Source organism: Rhinopithecus roxellana, chromosome 15 (assembly GCF_007565055.1).
Source record: "Rhinopithecus roxellana isolate Shanxi Qingling chromosome 15, ASM756505v1, whole genome shotgun sequence".
NCBI lineage: Eukaryota > Metazoa > Chordata > Mammalia > Primates > Cercopithecidae > Rhinopithecus > Rhinopithecus roxellana.
The window spans coordinates 60,133,521-60,157,948 of NC_044563.1; the positions used below are offsets into that span (position 1 = coordinate 60,133,521).

The following is a 24,428-nucleotide window of genomic DNA, read 5'->3' on the forward strand; positions in this document are numbered from 1 at the left end:
GGAATTGTAGGTTGTGATCTAAGTGGTCACAAAGTGCTAGGCTGCAGAGGATTAAAGAACGTTTCAGGCATGCAGAGAAAGAGTTGCTGGAGCAAAGACCCCCAACATGAGAAGTGTGACTGGAGCTCATTTGTGGGGGTAGTGTGGGAGAGATTTGGCTTGAGGGCTCAGAGGAGGGGCACGGTCTTCTGTGCTATTTTGAAGAAGTTTGGTTTTTACAGTTGATATCACTGGAAAGTATTGAAGGGTTGGTGAAAGAGCTGTAACATAGTAAGACATGTTTAGCTTTTGTTTTACCTTTTTAAAAAAAGGTCCATCAGGTACATGTCGGTGGAAGTGTGCTGATGAATAGAGTATCTCTAGTTCTCCAGTCTCTCCTTACAACATATTTACTAGTTACAAAGGGGAAAGTGTAGTGGAGAAATGTGGCAGACACAATCTCAACCAAAAGATCAAAGTTAACGTCACCAGGAATAGGCAAACCCCTCACCACGTGCCTCCCGTTACGATGCACGGGATAACCATGTAGGGTATTCGTGCCCAAAATGCATAACTTCAATGAATCATGAGGAAACAGACAAACCCAAATGGAGGAGTATTCTACCAAATAACTGGCCTGGGGCTTTCAGCAATGTCAAGATCATAAAAGAACCCCATTCCTTCCAATGCCTGTCAGTAGGAGACTGAATTCAGTGTGATGTACACACAGAATGGATTATTACCCAGTAATTTAACATCTCAGTAGGTCAACATGGAAAGATCTCAGAACAATGGCAGATGAAAACTGCACTGAGCTGCCCTTTCCCCACCTGTAAGATGAGTAGAAAATCAGTTTGATGGCATAGTGGGTTGACAGGGTTGTAGAGAAACAGGCAGTCTCTCTCTCTCTCTTTTTTTTTTTTTTTTTGAAACAGGTTCTTGCCCTGTCGTCTGGGCTGGAGTGCAGTGGCATAATCATAGCTTACTGTAACCTCAACCTGCTGAGGCTCAAGCGATTCTCTCATCTCAGCCTCCCTAGTAGTTGGGACTACAGGTGCACACCACCATGCCCAGATGATTTTTTTAGCTTTTTTGTGGAAATGGAGTTTCACCATGTTGCCCAGGCTGATCTTGAACTCCTGGGTTCGAGATTCTCCTGCCTCAGCATCTCAAAGTGCTGAGATCACAGGCATGAGTCATCACACCCAGTGGAGAAAGAGGCACTCTCATACTTTGCTGGTGGGGGAGCCACATTGATACAACCTCCATAAAGTTGTAACTCTCAAAATTATATGTACTCTTGACCCAATAATCTTTTCTGGAATTTAAATGTAACATTCCACTAAGTAAAAGATTGTTAATTGCAACATTAGTTGTCATTGTTTTTTAAAAAAGCAGGTCAGGCACAGTGACTCATGCCTGTAATCCCAGCACTCTGGAAGGCCAAGGAAGGAGTATTGTCTGGGCCCAGGGGTTCAAGACCAGCCTAGGCAACACAGCAAGATTCCTGTCTCAAATAAGTAAAGAAATAAATAGATAGAAACAAGGCAAATGTTCATCACTGAGATCCTCCTCCCCACCAATATCTCCATCCAGCCTGTATCTAGTGAGAGAAGGGAAAAGAAACTCTCTTCCCAACTTGAATCCAATAACTCATCAGCTAACTCTGACCTTCCCTCCATCTGTGTCTTTCTCCATGTGTAGTGCAGGTGGGATGAGCTTGGCGTGAGGGGGAAGCCAGTGCAGGGATAAGAGACCCAGACTAAGGGATCAGATAACTGGATTCTAGCTCAACCTCCACACCCTGCTTCCCAGTGAACATCAGGCTAGTTCCAGCCCGATTTGGGGCCTGTCAATGGAAAAGATGAAGCAATGTGTCCCTCCAACCCACTCATCCCCAGATTACAAGACACAAGACCCATGTGGATTTGTCTAGTAGAATAGATTGTCGGAAGTACCCCAGAGGACCCTTCTTGGATCAGGAACCAATAATCCCATGGGACGGGGCCCCAGCATTCATGGTCGCAGCATAGAACTTGGCCACCTCCTCATTGGCGTTGCCCTGGGCTGAGTCAAACCACATCTGGATGCAGCGGCCGCTCCCTCCACTGTAGTTACTGACCTTGAAGGAGTGGCTCCAGAGGCCTTCACAAAGGGTGGCTGGAGTGGGGAAGTAGGACTCAAAGGTGCGGCAGAGGGCCCCGGCCGGACACTCATTAATCCCTGAGGGAGGAGAACATAAGACCCTGAGCTTCTGGGCCAGACTGCACCCCTCCCAACCCTAAAGCCCCACTCCCACTCCTCATCTCATCTCCTCCCAGCCCTCACCTGAGCTCCAATTCCAACCTTTGTGCCAGTTGCTTTTGCAGGTGTAGGAGGTGCGACAGTCCTCCCACCAGTGCTCACAGTCCTCTTTGCACAGAGGCACATTCAGGATCCGCTCTTTGCGCCAGCTCTGGTTGACCTGAGTGGGGAGGAGACGGAACTCTCCTGTCAGCCACATATCTCAGCAGCTTTATCCTCAAAGGGGACCAGAGCTGTGGGAGGGAGCAGCGCGTCCACTACCCTCAGACCCGAATTCCTGGACCAAGCCCTCCCTGCAAGTGGCTGGCAGGCTCTGCTCTCTGCTGAGGTTCATGTTTGTGGGAATGGCATGCATACCTGCCAGATCCAGGGCCCCAGGTTGGGGGAGCACTCATAGAGACAGGCATCCTGGATAAAGTGGCGCTTGCAGGCGGGCTGCATCTTGCCGCAGTGGTCCCAGTTAAAGTTGTACAGGCGGGAGATGTCCTTGTGCAGCTCCTGGCTGGTGTTGGCTGTGCAGCAGGCATTCTTCTTCCAGGGACTGCACTGGGTGGGGAAGACACAGGACTAAAACTCTCCCCACCACAGCCGTCTCCTCCATATTCTGGCTCCTCTGCCCCAGGTAGGTCATCCAGAGGAACACTTCCTGGGGAGGGCCCTTGAAGAGGGCCCTTGAGGAGCTCCCACCTGGGGACAGAGGCAGTTACAGTATTGGTGCTTTTCCCTCTATTTATTCATTTATTTATTTATTCAAGACAGGATCTTGCTCTGTTGACCAGGCTGGAGTGCAGTGGTGTGATCATAGCTCACTGCAGCCTCAACATCCTGGGCTCAAATAATCCTCCCACCTCAGCCTCCCAATGAGCTGGGATTCAGGCACATGCCAGTATGCCTGGCTAATATAAAATATTTTTGTAGAGGTGGGGTGTCACCATGTTGCCTAGGCTGGTCTCAAACTCCTTGGCTCATGTCAGCTTCCAAAAATACTAAGATTATAGGCGTGAGCCACCATGCCTACTTAATTTTGGCTTTTAAGAGAGGGTAATACAGGGGATATAGGAGATGAGGTGGAGCCACTGTCTGGAAGAGTAATTATTAGTAGTACAGCTCTTAACGGTTTAAAAAGTTATTTCATGTTATTAAACTAACTTTTTTTTGAGACAGAGTTTCGCTCTTGTTGCCCAGGCTGGAGTGCAGTGGCATGATCTTGGCTCACTGCAACTTTCACCTCCTGGGTTCAAGCAATTCTCCTGCCTCAGCCTCCCAAGTAGCTGGGATTACAGGCACGCACTACCATGCCCAGCTAATTTTGTATTTTTAGTAGAGATGGGGTTTCACCATGTTTGCCAGGTTGGTCTCGAACTCCTGACTTCAGGTGATCCGCCCGCCTTGGCCTCCCAAAGTGCTGGGATTATAGGCATGAGCCACTGCGTCCGGTCTATTTCATGTTATTCAGCTTATTTATATCATTCATTTTGCATCCAGCCAATATTAACTGAGTGCTTATTATACATCAGGCACTGTACTAGGTCCTAGGAACACCACAGTGAAGAAAACCAGTAACATCTCTACCCTCAGGGAGGGTATGGTTTTAGTGGGTGGGTGGGCTGTATATAGAAGGGAGACAAAGAACACTCAGGCATAGAACACCGTAGGTGCAAAGTCCCCAAGGCTTTTGCGCTTTATCCTCTCAACAACCCAGTATGAATCCTTACCCCCATTTTTACAGAGTTTAAGTAAGTTACACCCACGGTAAATAGTGAAGTTAAGATTTAAGGAGGCGGGCAGATCACCTGAGGTTAGGAGTTTGAGACCAGCCTGACCAACATAGAGAAGCCCTGTCTCTACTAAAAATACCCAAAAAATTAGCTGGGCACAGTAGCAGTCGTCTGTAATTCCAGCTACTCAGGAGGCAGAAGCAGGAGAATCACTTGAACCCAGGAGGCAGAGGTTGCAGTGAGCCAAGATCATGCCATTGCACTCCAGCCTGGGCAACAACAGTGAAACTCCATCTCAAAAAAAAAAAAAAATTTTTTTTTTGACTGAGGACAGGGAGGAGAAGAACCTGGCCCAGGTTGTGTGGTGGGTGGAGGTCAAGGGGCTGGTCTGACTCTCCCAGGGTCTGGAGGTCCAGGTGGGGAGACTCTAGATAGATCCTGAGAGTGGTAGGGAATGAAGGAGCTATAGCCTGCACTTGGGTCTGAACCTAGATTTGACTAAATGTGGAAAAGGCAATCCTAGAAAGGTAAATACAAGGCAAGTAAGATAAGCAGAAATGGTAGAGGTTTCTCTTTGGAAATCACTCTAGGTCAGGACTCAGAAAACCGAGAAATCATGAATCAATTGCTTAAATTTACTGGGATGAACCCTCGCACCTAAGGTCAAGTGATGGCAGAGGTGTGACAGGTCTAAGCACCCAGGAGAAACAGTAAGGAAATTCTTGGGAGTCGAGCCACATCTACCCATCTCCCACACCCTGGCCCACGCCCAGTGCCGGCTGACACAGAACATGCTGTCCCGTCGGCCTGACTTCACACTTGCTTTTCCTTGGATGTCCCAACTCCTGGTCTTCCTGCAAGACCCTTGCACATCATGGGTCTTGGAGTTTGGCAGAGATGGGTCTTCCTTGTCAGGGTCAAGCGTTGCTGCCTCCAAAAGAGTTACTGAGTACAATGCGAAGAACTCCCTTGCTATAGTAGGGGCTCAACAAATATCATCACTCTCATATAGCTCATGGTCCTGAGAATGATAGTCATCTGTCTCTCTCAAAGGTCTACATCCACACCATTTCCTGGCAAGGAGGATGTGCCCTAGAATGTTCTGAAAAGCAAATGAAGTGGTGGGCACAGAGTTTCTGTTTAGTTTTGGTGGATGAAAGAGGTCAGGAGATGGATAGTGGTGACAGTTGCCCAACCACATGAGCATACTTAATACCACTGAACCATACAGTTAAAAATGGCTCAAATGGAAAATGTATGCTATGTATTTGGCTTTTTTTTTTTAACCCCGATTTAAAAATAAGCAAATGGAATGTTGGGAATGACTCGGATGTCATGGGGCTTCCGGACTGTCCTCTCTTCGCTTTAACCCACAGATTGTGTCCCTGCCACAGTCTCTCCCTGCGCACATTCCCAGCCCTCTGGGAATGTGAACCCTTGTAGGGAGCAGGCCAGGAGACCAGAATAATGAAATATAGGCACTCTCCTGAGCCTGGAGTTCAAATTGGAGCTCATATTCCCCGAGCTGCCTCAGTGGCCTCACCTGTGGCAAGGGGGCCCCGGCCGCCCCTCCCCTTCCTTGTCGGCAGCGGCACCCTGGGTTCTGACGACACTGGACCTGCCATTGCTCATGCTGTCACCCTCTGACCTGTGTGCATGCTGTCCTCCACCAGGCTGCCCTCACCTGGCCATACAGTTCGTCCTCGGGACTGGGCTGTGCCTTGTGGTGCTTGGCGTTCATGCAGACGTTGAGCAGGTCCGTCCTGGCCCGCGCATTCCTGGGCTGCGCACTCCCCGCAGCAGTCACCAAAGCCAGAAGCAGCAGCTGCATCATCTGCCGGGCCATGTCCATCTATTCCTGCCAGAAAGCCACAGTCAGAGGTGGACAAGGCCTGAGGGAGGGGCAGCAGCCACGAGAGTCTGTACTGTCCCCTTCCCAGGCCCAGATCTCTACCCTCCCCACCCTGCATCCCCCACAGGGCAGCTGAGCCAAGACATGCGCTGCGTGTAGAGGTGAGAGGGAGCCCTTCCCTGACCTGGAGGCAGGACCCTCCTCCTGCTTCCCACCAACAGCACTCTAGGTCCAGGCTCTGGCACCAGCTTGCTCTGTGATCACTTAGGGAGCCACCGCCCTTATGGACTTCCCCTCTTGGATTTCTCCAGTGTTTTATGCAATTCCTCTCAAATTTGCACAAGGAGGAACCACAGGTGGTGGCCTGCTGATGCAGGAGTGAGACTCTAGACAGCCTCAGGCTTCTGCTTCCTCAGCCCGTCCTCTTACCCCAGGGCAGCTGAGGTTTAGATGCCCAGGGAAGCTGAGATGGGGACAGCAAAGGCCATGGAGCTGTCAGCTATTGTTCATGGTCCCAGAGCAGATGCTGTGGGAGGCAAGGGGATGGGGGCAATCGTACCTCACCACTCACCCCTCCTGGGTCTTGGGAAATTACCCAGGCAGAAGCAGGCTCAGAAGTTGGGGGAGGCCAACAGGTCAGTGGCAAATGGAGGAGGGGGCTGAGCAAGAACAGATAGTGGTTGGTCAGTGGAGGCAAAGACAGCAGAGAGCCCAGCCTCCCAGGAGATGCGGAGGTGCTATCTTGCCTCCCATCTCTCATCCCCACTTTCCCTCTGTCCTGCTGCAGGGCCTTACCTCTGTTCTCAGCCCACCTGGGAAGGTGGAGTCTCTCCCACCTCCCCACCTAATTTATAACCCCATCCTGCCTGCTTGGTTAGACCCTCTGTTAAGGAAGGTGCACAAGGCTTTGTCTAGGAGACAGCTTAATTGTCTTTCAATAAAGACCCAGTTAAATTATGGTACATCTACCCCGTGGAATTTAATGTGGTAACAAAGAAAGAGGAAGCTCCTGAAGTACAAATATGGAAAAATCTCCAAGCGCATTGTTAAGTGGAAAAAGAAAGGTGCAGAAAAATGCTATGAAAAAAAAAAATTCTGTGTAAAAAAGCAGTAAGAATGTCTGTGTTGACCGGGTATGGTGGCTCACGCCTGTAATCCCGGCACTTTGGGGGCCCGAGGCAGGTGGATCTTTTTTTTTTTTTTTGAGACAGAGTCTCACTCTGTTGCCCAGGCTGGAGTGCAGTGGTGTGATCCCCGCTCACTGCAAGGAGCAGGTGGATCATTTGAGGTCAGGAGTTCGACATCAGCCTGGTCAATATGGTAAAAACCCATCTCTACTAAAAATACAAAAATTAGCTGAGTGTGGTGTTACACGCCTCTAATTCCAGCTACTCTGGAAGCTGAGACAGGAGAATCACTTGAACCTGGGAGGAGTTTGCAGTGAGCCAAGATCACTCCACTGCACTCCAGCCTGGATAACAGAACATGACTCTGTCATTAAAAAAAAAAAGAATATCTGTGTTTGCAGGTGAAAATTCTGTGGCAAGGTGTGAAAAGAAATTAATAACGTGGTCACCTGGCAGAAGAGAACAGGATTAGGCATGAGACTTTTCTCTGTAAACCTTTCCACATTGTTTTGATTTTTCGACCATGTGAATATAAATCTTATTTAAATATATATAGGTATGTGTGTATACATACATAAATATACCAAATATGAAGTGAAAATACTAAGACACAGAATGACTTCTCTGACTTGATAATATTTGTGTAAATTTTGATAACACTAGAATGTGTACAACGGTACATTTAAGTTAAGGATGCTATTCATGTGCTTGCAAAAGTATGAACATGAAGCCACCAAGGGTTCTGGTCCCTGGACATACGTCCAGTAAATTCGATGCAGTTACACCACATGTATCCCATTTCTGTGCACAAATGGTAGCATACTGTTCTGTACTTTGCTTTTTTGGGTAGTTTCACTACAAATTTATTCTTCTTTTGACAAAAAAACAAAAACTTCATGAACTCAAGTTATCCACAATTGCACACTTGAGTATTACTGTACATCTGATAACATAACTAAAGTTATTTCTTTATGCCTCATAGGGTCCCAACTCAAAACTCTTTCATTAGCCAATATAAAAAAAGTTAGCTGGCTGGGTGTGGTGGCTTATGCCTGTAATCCCAGTGTTTGGGGAGGCCGAGGTGGATGGATCGCTTGATCCCAGGAGTTTGAGACCACCTGGGCAACATAGGGAGACCTCATCTGCACACAAAAATACAAAAATTAGCCAGGTGTGGTGATGCAAACCTGTAGTTTCAGCCATTTGGGAGGGTGAGCTGGGAGGATTGCTTGAGCCCTGGAGGTCAAGGCTGCAGTGAGCTGTGATGGCACCACTGCACTCCAGTCTGGATATCAGAGTGAGAAACTGTCTCAAACAAACAAACAAAAAAAAAGAAGAGAGAAAGAAAGAAAAAGAGAGAGAGGGAAGGAAGGAAGGAAGGGAGGGAGGGAGGGAGGGAGGGAGGGAGGGAGGGAGGGAGGAAGGAAGGAAAGAAAAGAGAACTTCATGTTTTCAAGATAAAAGTGCCTAATCTTTGGTTTGTATTTCTCCAACACTCTTGCAGGCAGTAGAATTGCTACTAACCTGGGAAGATGACCGGCACTGCTCCTGTGTTTTGCTTATGTAGTGTGAAGTGATGTTTTCCCATTATGATGTTGGGAACATCTCCAATACTGTCATCATTTACTCAGCTAGTAGAAAGCCTCTCCTGAGGCAGAGCCTGTGTTTTCAGTCTGGCCTCAGTATCTATTCCTGCTACAGGTGAGTCTGAGGTGACAAGACCAGTGTCTAGTTATGAAGCCCCTGCCTCCCCAGGGCTCCATCATGGATGAGTCCTGCACCATAATCAGCAGCCCTCTGCCCTCCCTCCATTGCACCCACCTGTGACTCTTCTCTTCTTTTCAATGCCCTCCCCCAACAACCTCTGCCGGTGACTTTGAATGTGTTGCGGGGGTCTTTGCAGAAGAATTGCCCGACTGAGTTTTGCCCAAATTCCTGACTCACAACATCTTGGAATATAATAAAATAGTTATTGTTTCAAGCAACTATGTGTATTTGATTTTTTAAACTTTTTGTTTTGAAATAATTTTAGATTTGCAGAAAAACTGCAAAAAATCATCAAAAGATTTCCCGTATGTTTTCATGCAACTTCCCCAAATGTTGACATCTTATGTAACCAAAGCCCAGTTACTTAAGAAATTAGGAAATTAATATTGAGGCAATACTGTTAACAAATCTATAAGCTTTATGCCCTTTACACCAGTTTCCCCACCAATGTCCTTTCTCTGACCCATGATTCCGTCCATGATTCCAGGTTGCATTTAGTTGTCATGTCCCCTCAGTCTCCTCCAATTTGTGACAGTTCCTCAATGTCTGTCTTTGTCTTTTATGACCTTGACACTTTTAGAGAATTACTGGTCAGTTATTTTGCAGAATGTCCCTCAATTTGGGTTTGTCTGCATTTTCTTGTAATTAGCTTGAGATTGTGCATTTTGGCAAGAAAATTAGAGAGGAGAGGTGCTTTTGTCAGTGCATCATATCAAGGGGTACATGATGAGGGCTGCTACATCTTATTGCTGGTAATTATTGAGTTAAAGAGATTTCCTTACCATATAATTATTAGTTTCCGTTTGTTAGTAATCCTACCTTGCAGGGAGACACCCTGAGACTATGTGAATATCCTTTTCATATTTTCATCCACTTAGTTTAATGTTGCCTGCAGCAATACACCACGAAATTATGGAATGATTTGTTATGCAGCAACAGACAACTAGTAAACCCATGAGAGTTAGTAGTGTGTTTCTTAAACTCTGAGGAAACAATTTGGCTTATAACCTTAGTTTAGCCACACAGCAGTTACTCTTACTACAACAAAACTGCCAGGAAAAACAGAGTACTAATCACATTAATCTTTAAATGAAATCAATTATAAAAGTGAGTAGTTATAATAGTTAAACCTACTTTACCCTCTGTGAACATTCTACATGATGGACTTGAGACAGTGGACCGAGTAACTGCTCAGGAAATCAGCACTACCTCAGTTACTTTCTGATGGGTCCTTATAATACAGTAAACAGAAGATTTCATAGACAGAAATACTGGCTCTTCAAGGCTTCTTCAATCATGAGAATGTTTCTGAGAAGCTTCTGAGCAAATACTTCTATGGAAGCTGATCACAGATCTGAGGTCTTTGCACTTCATAATTATTCTGTCAACCACAGTCATATTAAACCCCACTCTGCACACGTATCAGTAGCATTAGGACCTAACCCACTACGCCCGCAGGGTCCAAAAAGAAAGAGGTATGTCCTCAACCAATGAATTTCTGATATTATAGACTTCATAAAATTCATGCCTTCCAATCCCAGACTCTACTATCATGGCCAAGGCCAGATCTGGTTGACTTGCCAATGGTGCTAAAGACTCTACTAAAGATTCTGGTGAATGCCAAGGCCAACCTTCATCCAAGTGACCAGAATACCTTCAATGAATGCCTGGTTTTCAGTAGCCTCTACATAAAAGGCACACTGATTTGCTACACCTACAACTATAGCTGTTGGCTTTTTGCTTGTTTTGACCTGAAACTTAATCATGGGCATGGCCTCTCTTTAAGGCTTTCTATCTCAGGTACCAAAGATGATAGCAAGAACAAAGTGCCTGTTCACTACATCAAAGATCAGATGGTTATCTGAGTCCAGCATCTAGGTGCATGGAGCCCCCAGGGAGTCCAGGCAACTGTTGAGGGTAGATGGGCCAATCTTTATTTTACCTTATTTTTTATTTTTTGGAGACAGGGTCTCACTCTTTCACCCCAGCTGGAGTGCATTGGCACTATCATGGCTCACTGCAGCCTCAACCTCCCTGAGTATCTGGGACTACAGGCATGCACCACCACACCCAGCTAGTTTTTGTATTTTTGTAGCGAGGAGGTTTTGCTGTGTTGCCCGGGTGGTCTCCAACTCTTGGGCTCAAACAATCCTCCAACCTAGGCCTCCCAAAATACTGGGACTACAGGAGTGAGCCACCATGCCTGGCCAAGATGGGCCAATCTTGAGTCTTGCCCAAATTCCTGACTCACAAAATCTTGAAGTATAATTAAATAAGTATTGTGTTTCTGTTTTTTTTAAATTTTGTTTTGTTTGGTTTGGTTTTGAGACAGAGTCTTGCTCTGTCCCCCAGGTTGGAGTGCAGTGGCACGATCTCACTCACTGCAGCCTCCGCCTTCCGGGTTCCAGTGATTCTTTTGCCTCAGCCTCCCAGGTAGCTGGGATTACAGGCATGTGCCACCATGCCTGGCTAATTTCTGTATTTTTAGTAGAGATGGGGATTCACCATGTTGGCCAGGCTGGTCTCGAACTCCCAACCTCACGTTTTCTGCCCGCTTCGGCCTCCCAAATTGCAGGATTACAGGCATGAGCCACTGCATCCAGCCTAATTGGTATTGTTTTAAGCCACCAAGTTTATTTGATTTTTTTAACTTAGTGTTTGGAAATAATTTTAGGCTTAACAGAAAAATTGCAAAAGTAGTAAAGAGGTTTCCCATATGTTTTCATCCAGTTTCCCCAGATGTTGGCATCTGACATAACCAAAGCCCAATTACTTAAAAAATCAGGAAACTAACATTGAGGGAATACTTTTAACTAATCTGCAAACTTTATTCTTTTTCATCAGTATCCCCACCAATGTTCTTTCTCTGGATGCCATGGCACCAGTCCTCAGGAATAAGAATACCCCCTAATTCCCTTGCACTTTGATTTCTTTTGTTTTTTCTTTTTCTTTTTGACAGGGTCTCTCTCTGTCACCCAGGCTGGAGTGCAGTGGCATAATCATAGGTCATAGCAGCCTTGACGTCTTGGGCTCAAGTGATCCTCCCACCTCAGCTTCCCAAAGTGCTAGAATTACAGGCATGAGCCACTGTGCCCAGCTCACTTTGCTTGCTTTACTTAACAGAATGTACTATATAGATGGTCCCTTATCTGTGTACATAGATCTATATGATTCTATTTCATTATTCTATTGAATTTAAGTGGCTTCTTGTATTTCACTGTTATAGTCAATGCTGCAGGGAATGTCCTTGTATAATCGTCCACCTTTGTATATAAGAACATATCTAGTGGAGGGGGAATGTAAAATAGTCCAGATGCTGTGAAAAAAAAATTAAATATAGAATTACCATATGATCCAGCAATTCCTCTTGTGGGCATACACCCAAAAGAATTGAAAGCAGGGATGCAAACAGCTATCTGTGCAGTCATATTCACAGCAGCATTATTCATGATAGCCAGAAGTTGAAAGCAACCCAAGTGTCCACCGATGGATAAATGGATAAACAAAATGTTGTTTCTACAACTGGACACAGTGGAAGAGTTTTAAGCAGGGGAATGTCACAGTTCAATTGGCAGTCTTGGTGTGTTCAGATGGGATTATGTATAGGCTGGAATTGGGCAAGGTAGACTAGCTAGAAAGCTGTTTCACAAGTCCAGGCCTGAGATGATGGTGCCTTCGACCAGGAGGGTAGAAGTGGGGATTCATTCAAAAAATAAGCTCAGAATTAGTTATTGGGCACCTACCACGTGCTAGGCTGTTCTGGGTTCTAGAGCTACAGAAGTGACCAAGAAAAAGTCCCTACTGTCAGGGAGCTGACATTCTAGTTTGGGGGTGGGAGATTGTTAGGGAGAGACAACAGAAAACAAATGTATAAAAAGGGTGTGCTCTGAAGAAAACTGAAGCAGGCTAAGTGGACAGAGAGTGAGGAAGGAGGGGCTATCTTCTATAGGAAAGATCTAGGAAGTGATGCTTGGGCTGATACCATAATGAGGTAAGAAGGGAGTCATGTGAACCTGGAGGAAGGAGTGCTCCAGACAGAGGGACCAGTAGGTCCAAAGGCCCTGAGGCAAAAATGTACTCAGTGCATTTCAGGAGCAAACAGCAAGGAGGAGGCCAGTGTGGCCAGCAGTGAGCTGGGAGAGGCAGGTGTGGGGTCCAGGCCAGATCTGCAGGGCCCCAAGTTTCAGACTCAGCAAAGACTGGGGATTTTACTCTGAATAAAATGGAAACTTTATTTACTTTTTCCAGTTCCGCATCTGATCTGACTCTAGGGATAAGGGAAAGCAGACAATTGACACAGATGTCTACGTGAATGGCCCAGCCTCAAGGCAACCATGACTTGAATCAGGGCTAAGTGGCGGCAGTGGACGTGGTGAAAAGGGAGGAATAATCTCATGTCTTTTGAAGCATGCTTTGATGGGATTTGCTGATGGACTGGATGCGGGACATGAGAGAAAGGGAGGAATTAGGATGACTCCAGAGTGCGTTGGTCTGAGCAATTGGAGGGGAGTGCTTGGCTATTTACTGAGATGAGGAAGGCTGAGAGTGGAATAGGGATGGAGTGAGAAGGGGAAAGAATTGTGGAATTAAGGGAAAGAGTGGATTCATGAGACACTTAGTAAATCACATCTCCAGGGCTTAGAGACTTCTTGGATGTGGTGGGAGAGGTAGGGAACAGAAATAAGTGGGTTTCTGGCTTGTGAACTGGGGAGATGTTGGTGTCATTTTCTGAGATGGAGAAGCCGTGGGGCTAGTGCTGCTGCAGGAGTCTGGGACATCAGAAATCTGGGTGGCAGATGCTGAGATTGTAGCCCCAAATCTTCATTCCCTTTTCCACTTGGCTCCCTCCCTCACTTCTTTAGGAATTTCTTCAGAGGTCTTTTTATTACCGAGGCTTTTTCTGACCACCTTCTCTTGAATATTGGGTCTACCTCGCCCCTGCTTGCTCCCTTCTCTTCCCTGGTTTTATTCTTCTCACCTCATTTATGAACAACCGATATCATTACCTATTTATGTGACTGTCTCCCTGTCTCCCCCAACTACATTGTCAATGTCATGAGAGCAGGGATTCGTGTCCATTTTGTTCATGGCTTTATCCTAAGCACTTAGAACAGTGCCCTGGCACATAGCGGCAGTCAGTAAATATTTGCTGTCTGAGTAGGAAAATGCCAAGTGAAGGGTGAAGTGGTGGTAGGGGCTAGGATGATCTCTGGAGGCCACCCCTGATTTTTATTTCTTTGAGGCTGCTCCAGTCTGGACTCAGTGAATCTTGGTGAAACTGACTTGGCCCTAGAAGCTGAAAGCAGATGGGACAATGGCAGAGGGCAACAGGGAACTGGAATGAAGAAGAAACATAGGAGACTCCATTTCCTCACCTGAAGTGTAAAATGACGTATGACTTCCCTAAAAGGCTGCAAGTGATGGATTGGATGTGGAGGGTGGGAGGAAGAGGAATCAATGTTTCTAGAGTACAAGGTAGGAGTGGCGGAAGTAGAGATAGGGTAAGACAGTAAATGTTTGCAGTTTAGTAATAAAGGGTGTTTTTCTGTGAAAAGCTGGTAGTCAAGAAAGGAGGAGAGGAGGCCAGACTGCCTGGTAGTGATAGCGACAGGAGGCAGCCAGATGCCTAGGTGGGTACCTGGTGAAACCGTAACTCCAAGGCAAAGCCAGTTTAAAGCCCGAAAGCCAAGCTACAAGTTAAATCCTCAGACCAGATGGAAAAGTTGTCTTCCCATTTGGTGTGCTTTCCTCTGATTGATCCCCACCCTTCGTCTATTTTTCATATACTTACCCTTCCCTAATTGGTTTTGTACACTGTTGTGCCCACCTTTGAGTGATGTCTTCGCTTTAACCTATTTTGCATATTCACAAACCAATGAGCACACACTCCCCATCCTGTGCCTGTAAAGACCCCAGACTCAGTCAGTAAAGGGGAAGACAGCCGTACTTTGAGGAGATGAGTAGACTTTGGGGAAGAGACTGTCAGACTGTGGAAGAGATGGCCTGACTTTGGGGGAAGATGACTGGCCCTTCCCAACCCCTCTCCAGCTCCCCTCTCCTCTGAGAGCCATTTTCATCTCTTAATAAAATTCCCTGCCTTCACCATCCTTCAATTGTCCACGTGACCTCATTCTTTTTGGATGCCAGGCAAGGGCTCTGGATCCACCAAGTGCGGGTCCCCAGAAAAGCTGTTACACTGGCCCTTTGCCCTTGCTGGCAGAGGGCAACCACTCCACGCAATGAGGCAAGGGTCCAACTGAGCTGCTAACGCACCACTATTTATGGACACTGGAACTAAGAAATCACTGTAAAACTCACTCTGGGGCTTTGGGGTCACAGGCACCCTCACCTGGGTACTGCTGCCAGGGGCCAACTGAGCTGCTAATATACCACTGTCCTTAGATGATGGAACTAGTGTCATGGGATCTTTGGGGTATTGCTTTTCTGGCCGGAAACCTCTGTGGCCAGTGGTGCCTTTACTCAAGTTCTTGTCCTGCATCCACGAGGAATGAGGTATGCAGACAAGTGAAGGGCAAGCAAAATAAAAAGGAGCTTTATTGAGTGTTAGAACAGCTCAGAGGCGCCGGGTGCTGTGGCTCATGCCTGTAATCCGAGGCGAGGCGGGTGGATCATGAGGAGAGGAGATCGACACCGTCCTGGCTAACACAGTGAAACCCCGTCTCTACTAAAAAAATACAAAAAAGTTAACCAGGCATGGTAGCGGGCACCTGTGGTCCCAGCTATTTGGGAGGCTGAGGCAGGAAAATGGCATGATCCCAGGAGGTGGAGCTTGCAGTGAGCCGAGATCACGCCACTGCACTCCAGCCTCAGCAACAGAGCAAGCAAGACTCCATCTCAAAAAAAAAAAAAAAAAAAGAACAGCTCAGAGGAGACCCCAATGGGTAGCTCCTCTCTAGGCCAATCATTCCATCCAGTGTTTAGCTCTTAGCAGAGAGGATAGTTCCTCACTGCTGCTGCTCATCCCATCATCTTCCCAGCTCTCAGCAGAGAGGGTAGCTCCTCTCTGCAGCTGGTCATCCCATGATCTCTCCAACCTCTGCTCTGCTTTGGCTAAACTCAGGGCTTTTATGGGCCTCAGAGGAGAGGAAGTGAGTGCTGATTTGTCCATGGGCAGGCCTGGAAAAGGCACCACAAGTTCCCGCTGACTCCAGTCCTTGGGACTGGCAGCCCAGCCCCCAGGCTTCAGGTCCTCCCTGGCCTGAAGGTAGAGCTTCAATGGGCACCAGTCCTTTCCTGCCCAGGAGCCTGTCTGCCTCTTACCACCACTCATGGCACCCAGGCCACTCGTGCCAAGGGTGACCACAGGCCAGCAGCGAGCTGTCCCCAGCCTCATTTCAGCCTCCTTCCCACACTTGTTGGCACCCAAAGTCTGGAGCGGGAGGGCTGAGGCAGCAGGGGGCTGGTGCATCAGTGATGCCCTGAGCCTGTGCACACCTAGCCAGACTGCAATAGGCTCAGCCCCAACCCTGCCCTGAGATCAGAGTGGGCATCGGGAGCGGGGAGAGGCCAGGCAGTGGAGGCAGACACCCCTGAGCCTGCCACGACTGGGTCTGGGGACCCTCCTGGACCCCCAAGAGTTAACAGGAGGTCTGGGCCCACAGCCAAGACTTGGGTGGCTGCAACTGTCCCTGGGGAACTCCTATCCTGCCAACTCAGGAGAGGCATGGCTTCCACCTGTCCCCAGCTCTGCAGAATGCACATCCCTGGTCATGCCCCTTCTCTGTGTCTCCCCACAGTGGTGGCAGGTAAGGAGCAGGTGGCATGGTGGCCAAAGCCAACTCTGCACAAATGAACCTGATGCTCCTAGGACTGGTCCTGTGAGTCCCAGCCGCACCTTTGGCTGGATGCTCATTGGCTCCCAGGACACAGCAGGGAGCAAGGTTGAAGCTGCAGCAGAGGCTCCGGGCCTGGGCACGGGTCTGGCCTGGCTGGGTGGGGGGGCAGCACAGTCGGCTACCATAGGGACATGGGACACAGGGGACCCACCGCCACTACTGTTGCTCCCATAGCCACTCCTGCTGCCTCCTTACAGTCTGGGGCATGGGGGTGCTGCAGGCCCTTACCCAGCCCAGGCCAGCATCCAGGGTAGGGGTGACATTGGTCCAAGTTCTCTGGGGCTCTGGGGCAGCCCAGGACTCCCCCTCACCTGGCTTGAGACCCTGCCAGGGGTGCACCTCTGGGAGCAGATTGCAGGCCCTGGACCTGGTCACTGGGAGCCACAGGCTTGGCAGTCACCTTGACACTGGGTGGATCCTGGGGATGCAGCCTTGGGCCGCCCCACGCTGAGTCTCCCACCGAGGCACGGGGACCTGGCACAGGAATCTAGTGCCGTTTGCAGGGTGGGCATGATGGCCACATCACTGTCTGGGTCTGGGAGGCAGGTGACATTCCCACTTCCTGCCCCAGGCCTCTGAAGCGCGACTACGACCCTGCATTTGGGGCCCAACTCCTGTGCTCGGTGCGCAAGCACACCACCACTCTGGGCTCAGCTCTGCCTCAGGGCCCCTCTGTACCCAACTGTGCCATTCCCCCACTGGCGGGTGGTTCAATCTGCCACAGTGGCTCCACTGCAGTGGCTCCCTGGGGCAGGATCCCCGGGCAGCAGGCCCTGGGGACCATTTGCCTTGGCATCCACACCCAAAGACCCACGGCCCACACCCACACCCCACCACAGCCGGTGCCATGGCAACTGCCGCTTTGGACGGCCCACCACTGCCATCGCTAGGAGAGCACTGTAGCACCTGGTTTTGTGTCTCCCACCTGGGCACTGCTGTGGGCCCTGCACAGAGCTTGCTCCTTCTGGCACCTGTAGCTGCCAGCCAGATCCCGCACTTTCTCACTCACATGCTCCTTCCCACAAGGGGTTCAGCGCAGCAGAGCAAATAAACAGGGTACCCCTGTCACGAGTCCGGCGAAGGGGTGAAGAAAAAAATCCTGCATCATCAAGGGCTCATCTGGAATTTGTCAGAAGGGTGAGTAGAAGCAGATCTGACTCATCACTTCTTTTCCAACACTTAATGTCCTCAGACTTTCCTCTGAAGGCAGATGAAGCACCCAACCTCGGGGTGGTCAGTTGAGAATGCATGGTACAGTTACAGAGGGCCGGATGTGGCTCTGCCATCCTTCTCTCTCTTTTAGGTGAAAGGAATGTTGGCCTGTTTCCCTTCACAGAGGACTAGCTGTCACGTAGGACTGGAATAAGATCCTGGGGCAACTGAAGTCATCTGGCTGAGGGCACTCCCTGGCTTTGCCATAAGGCCCCTAGACTTGGCTTGGTCCCCAACCGCCTGTTAGAGCATCGGCCAAGACCCATAGACTTTTCTATGCAACTCTTCCTTCCTTCTTTCACGTTTTGAAATGGCTTCTATCTCTTCTTTTATAATGTTAAGGGTATTGCTGCAAACTGCAGAGGTATTACTAGGTAGAACGAGCATCTGGCCCAGCCATCAGCTATGCAATTTGGAAAAATGCGATTTCTGTCTGTTCTTAGAAGCAAGGAAGGTACAGTGATTAACAGTCTTTTCCCAGTTGAAGCGACCCATGTGCACAAAGCAGGAGGCTTTTTTACCCCCAGGCACCTCCCCACACTATGATACTTAAGCTGTTTCCACCCCCCATTCTTTTCTCCACCATGTCAGGAGTTCACATAGCCCTGCAAGTATAGGGAGCTTTTCTATGTGAGAAGTTTTTTTTCCCCTACCTTAGTAGTCTGCTTATGATAGGGAAGCAATGGGGGAGTGACCCACCAGCTTCTGGCTGCAAATTTGGCAAGGGTCATCTGGGACTTAATTTACATGAATCCATGCACCCTCGAGACACTTTTTTGTCCCAAACTCAATTCCAAGCTTCAGTATGAAGCCTTAGAAAGAAAAACTGGCCGGGCGCGGTGGCTCACGACTGTAATCCCAGCACTCTGGGAGGCCGAGGCGGGCGGATCACAAGGTCAGGAGATCAAGACCATCCTGGCAAACGCGGTGAAACCCCGTCTCTATAAAAATACAAAAAATTAGCCGGGCGCTGTGACGGGTGCCTGTAGTCCCAGCTACTCGGGAGGCTGAGGCAGGAGAATGGCGTGAACCCGGCGGCGGAGCTTGCAGTGAGCCGAGATCGTGCCACTGCACTCCAGCCTGGGCAACAGAGCAAGACTCTGTCTAAAAAAAAAAGAAAGAAAAACTGGATCTGAGGGATCCAGAGGCAGACAACAATGGAAGGTAAAGGGTACAGTGCAGGTGAGCATGATTAATTCCTGCTGAGTAAGCCAAGCCCCTATTTCATGGATAGAGGTCATGCTAGTACTCATGGCATAAATGAGGTCTGGGGAATTCAAAGGTTACGACAGCAGGGGGACAAGCAGCACGTGGGTGAGTGTGGATAATTCCCACCCCCTAGGCCACCTGTCAACATGGGTAAAAGCCACATTCACACCCATGGGTGGCACCCTGCCAAGGTCACCTGGACTCGGGGATATAAGGATGGAAGAAAGAAGGGGTGGCCAGGCGTGGTGGCTTATACCTGTAATCCCAGCACTTTGGGAGGCTGAGGCAAGTGGATCACTTGAGGTGAGGAGTTCAAGACCAGCCTCGCCAACATGGCTAAATCCTGTCTCTATTAAAAATACAAAAATTAGCCAGGTATGGTGGCATGTACCTGTAATCTCAGCTAACGGGAAAGCTGAGGCTGGGGAATCACTCAAACTCAGGAGGTGGAGGTTGCAGTGAGCCAAGATCATGACATTGTGCTCCAGCCTGGGCAACAGAGTGAGACTATGTACCCCCACCCCCCAAAAAAAAAACACTAACAAGAGGGACACCTCTTCTTTGTCTTCCTAATGTACCCTGGGTATTTGCTGGGAAGAGAAAGGAACTAAGAGCTGCCTTGTTCCCCTCTTTCCAGATGGGTAACCAATCATCTTCAGTCTGTACTTCTCTCAAATGCCTCCTGAATCACTGGGTCTCCTTTGAAAAAAAAAAAAAAAATGCCTTCGTTTTCCTTTTTTCTCCTCTGTCCTCTCTTTGCAGACAGGTAATCATGTCCCCATGACACAGGACACTCCCCTCAGATGCATCCCCCAGACTGGGAAAAGTTAATTTCTCAAACCTTAAACTGCTTGACTGAAAACTGAGCTTGAGGCAGGGGGCACTGAGTGCGGTGGCTCACGCCTGTAATCCCAGCACTTTGGGAGGCCAATAAGGGCAGATTACCTGAGGTTAGAAGTTTGAGACCAGCCTGGCCAATGTGGTGAAACCCCGTCTCTACTAAAAATACAAAAATTAGGCCAGGTGCGGTGGCTCAGACACCTGTAATCCCAGCACTTTGGGAGGCCGAGGCGGGTGGATCACCTGAGGTCGGGAGTTTGAGACCAGCCTGACCAACATGGATAAACCCCATCTCTACTAAAAATACAAAATTAGCTGCATGTGATGATGCATGCCTGTAATCTCAGCTACTTAGGAGACTGAGGCAGGAGAACCACTTGAACCTGGGAGGTGGAGGTGGTGGTGAGCTGAGATTGTACCATTGCACTCCAGCCTGGGCAACAAGAGCGAAACTCTGTCTCAAAAAAAAAAAAAAAAAATTTGTCAGGCATGGTGGCATGTGCCTGTAATCCCAGCTACTCGGGTAGCTGAGGCAGGAGAATTGCTTGAACCCAGGAGGCGAGGTTGCAGTGAGCTGAGATCACGCCATTGCACTCTAGCCTGGGTGGCAAGAGTGAAACTCCGTCTCAAAAACAAACAAACAAACAAAAAAACTGAGCTTGGGGGAAGGGAACCCAGAGGCCTGACATGCGGACAGAAGGGTAAAAGTTTTCTGCCAGTCAGACCTCTGGCCTCTCTCTCCCTGTGCAAAATGTTAAAAGAAATGGTAAAGTTCAAAAGCCAGAAATATTGGTGGCTTGGCATGGCTAAAGTTGGGTACTAAGGGATTTAAAAGGGTTATCTTAAAGAGTGTTCAGCTTAATTAAAAGTGGATATCCAAGCTATAGGTATATTTAAAAGACCTTTGTGTTTTTCTCTTCATGGATCTTGTTTTTCTGAAAAACAATTTTTTCTCAGTCAACTGAATTATTTTTCTCCAATTTGTCTTGTCACTCTTCATGCATGCGTGAGAGGCCTTAAGATAACTTCTGAGAGCATGAGACTCCTTGGGAAAAACAGAGAAGTTGCCACAGATTCCATTTTGGAAAAAAAGAAAAAACAACTCTGTTTTTCTTACAGAACCCCACGAATTAAAAGCAGATAGATCCTTTTCAAACTCTGTTTTTGTCTTCCAGCTATGCTTATTAGGCCCTGGAAACTGCATGCTTTCCTAGCCCTGCTTCTTGAAGTACTCCATCCTGAGGCCAATAATCCAATTAGGAGATTGGCAAATTAAAAATCTTACAACTACTGAAACTTCTGTCTGTCTGTGTAATCACATATGTGTTATTTATGTATGATGTTTATATAAAAAAAGAGTTCTAATTCGCTTAAAGAAAATAAGTGCTTAGATCAAACATTTTTTGAAGGAAAAACAAAAGCTGTATTGCCTTTTAGTTCATGTGACTTTAATCTTTGAGAAAGAAAAACAATTTTGAAGATAATTGGTAAAATACAAATGTCATCAAAATGAAAATATGCGGTCTAACATATGCGGGTCAGATACTAGGTTTGCTAAATGTTATAAGGTTATAAACTGCTTCTTTGGCTTTTGAGAACTGTTTGACCTGCCTGCTTTACAATTTGGTAAGGTCTGGGGACATATGGAATTCACCACACCCTTAACTATGCTGGAAAGAGTCACACTTTATCTGTACCTAGTACATAATTAAAATAACTTACCAGGTTTTACATTAAAATTAAAAATTGCTAAGAGTTACCATTACAACATGAAACTAAGACTACTGAAAATAGATTTACATGCAATGGTGAAATTTGACTTTCTCTCTTGAAGATTTTCATGTAATAGTAAAGGATAATGAAAGGTTTTTGCCTTGTTTTAAAATTTTTGACTCATCATTTTGGCTAAAATAAATAACATGGTAATCTGGAGTTCTATTTCAAAATATTAAGTGTTTTAAATCTTTAATATGTTTGACAGACTTCCCAAAATCAAACTTCAGGTTCAAGGTTGTCTTTTCTAACCCCTAACTTTTGGATGCTACTGAAGGCCCCAGAGCATCCAAAAGAGAGGTAAACAGGATTATTTAACACATTTAGTTACATGGGATTGCCAAAATAAAAATAATGTATGACCTTCTTCAGTGTATATTTTAGTGAATAATATTAATATATGTTCCAAAATTGTATGGGATTTATTTATTTATTTATTTGAGACGGAGTCTCAGTCTGTCACCAGGTTAGAGTGCAGTAGCATGATCTTGGCTCACTGCAATCTCCACCTCCAGCGTTCAAGTGATTCTCCTCCCTCAGCCTCCTGAGTAGCTAGGACTACAGGCATGTGCTACCATGCCCAGCTAATTTTTGTATTTTTAGTAGAAACAGGGTTTCACCATGTTGGCCAGTATGATCTAGATCTCTTGGCCTCATGATCCACCTGCCTTGGCCTCCCACAGTGCTGGAATTACAGGCATGAGCCATGGTGCCTGGCCTAATTGTTTGGGACTTCTAAAACTCAAATGTCTGAGTATATGCTATCAGTCATAATTAAGGTTATTGTGTTAAGTTATTATAAACCACAGAGAAAAACCAAATTTCTTTGTCAATCATGTTTTTGAGTGCAACTACCCAAGGATATTTTGTTATTTTGTTTTGACCCTTTTCAAAAGATGATTTGTGGTCAGCTATTGGACTTTGAAAGGTGCCCTCAAATGCAGGTTTCTGATGACTTTGGAGATGGTGACATTGGAACAGAGGAAAAGCATACAGGAGTCATAAAGAGATGAAATGCCCACGAATATCAAGCAGGACAAGAGTTAACTGAATAAACTGAACTAATAGAAAACTGAAGTAATCCTTTTTAACTTTTTGCTTAAAAATTGCTGATCCTTGTTTTGTTTTTTCCAGAATCAAGGAAATTTCTTTTGAGCTATCTACAGCTTTTAACAATTGAGTAAGGTTTACTCCTGTGAACAAAATTTGGAGCATATTTCTCTCTGCCTGGTTTATCTAGAATTTGGAAACTATTTGTGAATATTCTTAACTTACAGAATACAGTTATTTGCATCAGTGCAATAAGAATCCATTTTCTTTTGCAGCAGGATGCAACTGGAGAAACTGGTTATGTTACCAAGGATTTGACTGGAATGGTGTGCTTTCCTTTAGGGAATCAAGCTTGACTTGCAGAGCCAATAAAATCCTCTTGGGAAAACTGGCTTCATACCTTGTCTACACAGTCCCTGGACAGGATTCCTAACCTGTGGTGAGTAAAGAATGTCATTTTCTAAAGGGCCAGGAGTCCTATGTTATCTGGGGACCTCGAGAAAAGAAGAATTTACCCAACTCATAGGTATTTGAGGGTACAAACCCATGGCTGAGCTCAGCTTTAAAAGGTCCTACTTGAGATTCCTTGTGAAACAGAGTTCCATCAAAGCCAATTTTAAAAGCCTATGTGAAAATAATTATTCTTGCTGCACTTTATGCAAATGACTAGGCCAAGTATAAGATCAAAGTTTATTTTGCAAACAACTCAGTCCTATCATGATTTATTTTTAATAGAAATGATGACTGGAGAGAGAAAATATATTATGTTTCAAAATTTATCATACACTTGTCATTAAATTCTAGTGTCAGTTGTTTCTAAGCTTTTGCCTACATTTTAGACTAATCCTCCTTATTCCTGTGAACCAACTAGTGATCTCTGATTGTGGCCCAGAAGAAACAGAAGGGATGGGTAATGTAAAAATATGAATAAATATTCTAGTTCTGGGCAATTATCCTGCAAATCCTGCCAGGTGATAGGAGTAAATAGGATGTGGTGCCCATAATCTGGAGGTTTTTTTGGGAAAATGAAACCAAGGGAGCAAACCAAAGCCAAGCCCCATGCACCCAAATCTTAGCAGGTATAACTATAGCCACCAGTTATCTGGGCATGTCAGCAGCCTTGGGATTTTTGAGCTGTCCTTACCCCCTTGTTGTTCCATTTTGATACATGTCATCTAATAACCCAAATTGTTTCTTCTCACTTAGAGGCCATCAAACTCTGAACAGTCAAGTAACCAGAGCCTTGAATGATGGCTCCCTTTAACCTGGGACCCTTAGATAGGCCCCTGAGGGAGCTCTGATTGCTGTTTGCCCAAAACAGCACCCTCTGTCAGCAGGAAGCAGTTGATTGTCTTTGTCTCTATTCTAACGACAGGTAATTGTACCTCTTCAGAGGGGGAAATGAGAGGGACAGGAGGCAGCCAAATGCCTAGGCAAATAGGGACTGGTCCCTGGTGAAATCCCACCTTCAAGCCAAAGCCAGTTTAAAGCCTGAAAGCCAAGCTACAAGCTAAATCCTCAGACCAGATTGAAAACTTGTCTTCCCATTTGTTGTCCTTTCCTCTGATTGATCCCCACCCTTCAGCTATTTTACAAATACTTACCTTTTCCTAATTGGTTTTCTACACTGTCGTGCCCATCTTTGAGTGATGTCTTCACTTTAACCTGTTTTGCCTACCCACAAACCAGTCAGCATGCACTCTCCATCCTGTGCATATAAAGGCCCCAGACTCAGTCAGTA

At 46.8% G+C, this 24,428-nt stretch overlaps 1 protein-coding gene across 4 annotated transcripts; it reads right to left on the reverse strand.

Annotated features, from left to right (window-relative positions):
* Window positions 1-1,898: 1,898 nt before the first annotated feature.
* On the reverse strand, window positions 1,899-24,428 carry LOC104665155 (folate receptor gamma). Of its 4 annotated transcripts, none has more exons than XM_030917471.1 (5): window positions 24,292-24,428; window positions 5,686-5,859; window positions 2,641-2,829; window positions 2,308-2,443; window positions 1,899-2,202 (listed from the first exon to the last, which is right to left on the reverse strand). In XM_030917471.1, the coding sequence occupies exons 2-5, from the start codon at window positions 5,851-5,853 to the stop codon at window positions 1,958-1,960; spliced, it is 738 nt and encodes a 245-aa protein (XP_030773331.1). In that variant the 5' UTR covers window positions 5,854-5,859; window positions 24,292-24,428; the 3' UTR covers window positions 1,899-1,957. The 4 variants fall into 4 exon arrangements, with proteins under 4 accessions (XP_030773331.1, XP_010365195.2, XP_010365196.2 ...); XM_010366893.2 differs by lacking the exon at window positions 24,292-24,428 and adding an exon at window positions 6,038-6,192; XM_010366894.2 differs by lacking the exon at window positions 24,292-24,428 and adding an exon at window positions 6,038-6,187 and having other exon boundaries at window positions 5,686-5,853.